Source organism: Galeopterus variegatus, unplaced genomic scaffold (genome assembly GCF_000696425.1).
Source record: "Galeopterus variegatus unplaced genomic scaffold, G_variegatus-3.0.2 Scaffold3698, whole genome shotgun sequence".
In the NCBI taxonomy this organism is placed as follows: domain Eukaryota; kingdom Metazoa; phylum Chordata; class Mammalia; order Dermoptera; family Cynocephalidae; genus Galeopterus; species Galeopterus variegatus.
The window spans coordinates 52,117-54,797 of record NW_007729809.1 but is presented as its reverse complement, the minus strand read 5'-3'; the positions used below and the strand labels follow the sequence as shown (position 1 = coordinate 54,797).

The 2,681-nt window shown below is 54.8% G+C and overlaps 1 protein-coding gene across 1 annotated transcript in view; it reads left to right on the top strand.

The window, feature by feature from the left end:
• The window catches only part of NTSR2 (neurotensin receptor 2), a gene marked incomplete at its 5' end in the record, with an annotated part of 16,883 nt that extends 14,606 nt beyond the window's left edge, over positions 1 to 2,277 (top strand). Inside the window, 2 exons of the mRNA XM_008585752.1 lie at positions 664 to 754; positions 1,745 to 2,277. Of these exons, the coding sequence (XP_008583974.1) occupies positions 664 to 754; positions 1,745 to 2,006 (353 nt within the window). The remainder of the gene's footprint in view (positions 1 to 663; positions 755 to 1,744) is intronic.
• Positions 2,278 to 2,681: the final 404 nt, after the last annotated feature.

Genomic DNA, 2,681 nt, shown 5'->3' with positions numbered 1-2,681 from the left:
TCAATGCTGCTGGTCCAGGAGTCACATGGGACTAGAGATGGGCTGCTGATCCAGGCAGGGCAGGATCAGCAGAGGGCAGGGGTGGAAGGTTAGGAGACTACTGTCATAGTCTAGTGGAAAGGAGATAAGGGCCTCTTAAGGTGGTGGCAGCGGGGATGGAGAAGGGATGGAGAGGAGAGACGCTAAGGAGCAGCTTTAATAGATTGATTAGCTATAGAGGGAACAGAAACATCAGAAGAGTCTCTGGCTTATGGTGCAAGACGGATGGTGGTGCTGTTGGTCAATCAGAAAGAGGGATTGAGGAGGGAGAGGCTCTATGAAGCAGGAAAAATGCTCAAGTTCTGTGGCAAATGCGGTTAGACAACCAGGCGGGAATAACTAGCCCTGAGTTGGGAGTATGTTCTAGAGGCCAGGAGGAGGTTCTAGAAGCATGCTGTGTCCAGGTCATGGTTGGAGAGGACAGGCTAATGCAAGATTTGAGAGCAAATTCAGAATGGGATGGGTCAGATAACCTCAAAGCTCCTTTCCAACCCTTTAACTCCAGCAACAAGCTACAAGGCAATGCAGTTGTCACCTCGGGCATCTTCCTTCCTTAGAGATGGCGTGACTGAGGATGTGTTTGCATTCTGTCTGTCACTGTCTCTCTCTCCAATTGTTCTGCAGGAGCCATCGTGGCTGTGTATGTCATCTGCTGGCTGCCATACCACGCCCGCAGGCTCATGTACTGCTATGTCTCCGATGACGGGTGGACCGAGTAAGTGTGGGCGACGAGCCAGAACACTGGGAGGGGGCCCATTGGCTTGGGCTCATGGTCTCCATTGCTCTCCAGAGGGACCCTCAGTTGCTGGGCTCCCTGGAGCTCTGGCCTGCATTCCAGCTGGTCCTGCCCAGTCTGTGCCCTCAACATCTCCCAGCTGGAGGTGGGGAACAGGGCATTCTCTAGAAACCTCTGACCTGGTAAGGCTGTGTGCATGAGCGGCCTTGTTGGTAGCAGTCAGGGCGATGGGTATCCTGACTACAGGATGCAGAGAAGCCTACAGGCTAGGGAGGAAGGCAGAGGCCATGTTAGTACAAAGAGAGAGGGAGGACTCAGCTGTGATTCCATGAGCTTAGACAGAGACCAGAACATGCAGCCCTTCTATGACACAGTTGGAGGAGAGAATTCATCTTCGTTTTGGAAATCACTATGCCCCTGATCATAAGTGAAAGTCAAACATACAAAAGAATAGAGATCCCATGTAGGCTCTGAGGAAATAGCTGGGTTACTGATGATTTTTTCTCGGGAGCTACCAGAACCCCTCACACACACACGTGTGTACACACGTGCACATGCCATGCCCTTCCCACTGCAGGGAAACTCTGCAACAAGGAGCACAGCTTCCCAGAAAGACTTTCCCCTCTTAGTGAAGTCACATCTTCTTGGCCACACCCAGCAGCATGGGGCTCCCAGCTGGGCTGGATAGTCAGCCCCCATCCATCAACGGGGGTCCCCTTCACCCTGTAGTTTTCACCTGACTCGAAACTGCAGCCAGGAGGGCAAATCACTGAGGGGGGGTGGAATGCATCAGCCAGGGGCAGCTGGTGGAGAAGGGGCATTTGCTGAGTTCACGTTACGCTTCCTGGCAGCAGGAAACAGGCTTCCTCCCCTGGCCCCATGGAGGAGACAGGTGGGCTCCAGCAGGAAGGGGTGGGCACTGGGAACAGGCGACAGGTCCTCTCACCAGGCTCGGGGTTTCTCTCCCAGCACACTCTACGATTTCTACCACTACTTCTACATGGTGACCAACACACTCTTCTACGTCAGCTCAGCAGTGACACCTGTCCTCTACAGCGCCCTGTCCTCCTCCTTCAGGAAACTCTTCCTGGAAGCCCTCAGCTCCCTGTGTCGACAGCAGACCCCCATGGAGCCCATACCCCTGGACGCCCTGGAGGCCCACCCTCCTGGGTCCAGCTTGAGGCTCTGGGGATCCCCCAGAAACTCCAACCTGGATGACATACAAGAATGAACAGAACAAACAGAATGACTGCTCGGTCACCAGGCATATCGGCCATGCATGTTATCACTAGTCATTCTAGCTTCACGGTCGGGTGGGCTCCCGTGGACACCCGGCTCTGTCCCTTGCAGCTGTGTAACTGCAGGCAAGTCACGTAACACCGCTTAGCCTCAGTTTCCTCGTCTAGATAACGGAGATAAAGAAGAGCGCCCGTGTTGTCTGAGACGAACGTGCTTAGTGCAGTGCCTGGTGCATAATCCATAGTCAATAAATGTCCGCTGGACTCTTTGCAGTTACTGTCACTACATTGCTATTGTTGCTGTTTTCCTGCCATCCTGGAAGCCCACCGCATTCTCCTCTAGTTTTATACTCATGGGTTGTACACTCGGGTGTCCGACAAATTTCCTCAAATGACAAATCAGCAGTGCCCCAGCAGCTGGCTGAATTGTTCCATCGCACGAGCTGTGAAGTTCCTCAGTCTCTCCCGGGGAGGCAGCGGCTGTTCACACTGATGGCAGCTCCCTGTGGGCTCTGGAAGGCCAGCGGGCACGGTGGGGTCTGGAAGGCCAGTGGGCACAGTGGGGTCTGGAAGGCCAGTGGGCATGGCGGGCTCTGGAAGGCCAGTGGGCACGGTGGGGTCTGGAAGGCCAGTGGGCACGGGGGGGTCTGGAAGGCCAGTGGGCATGG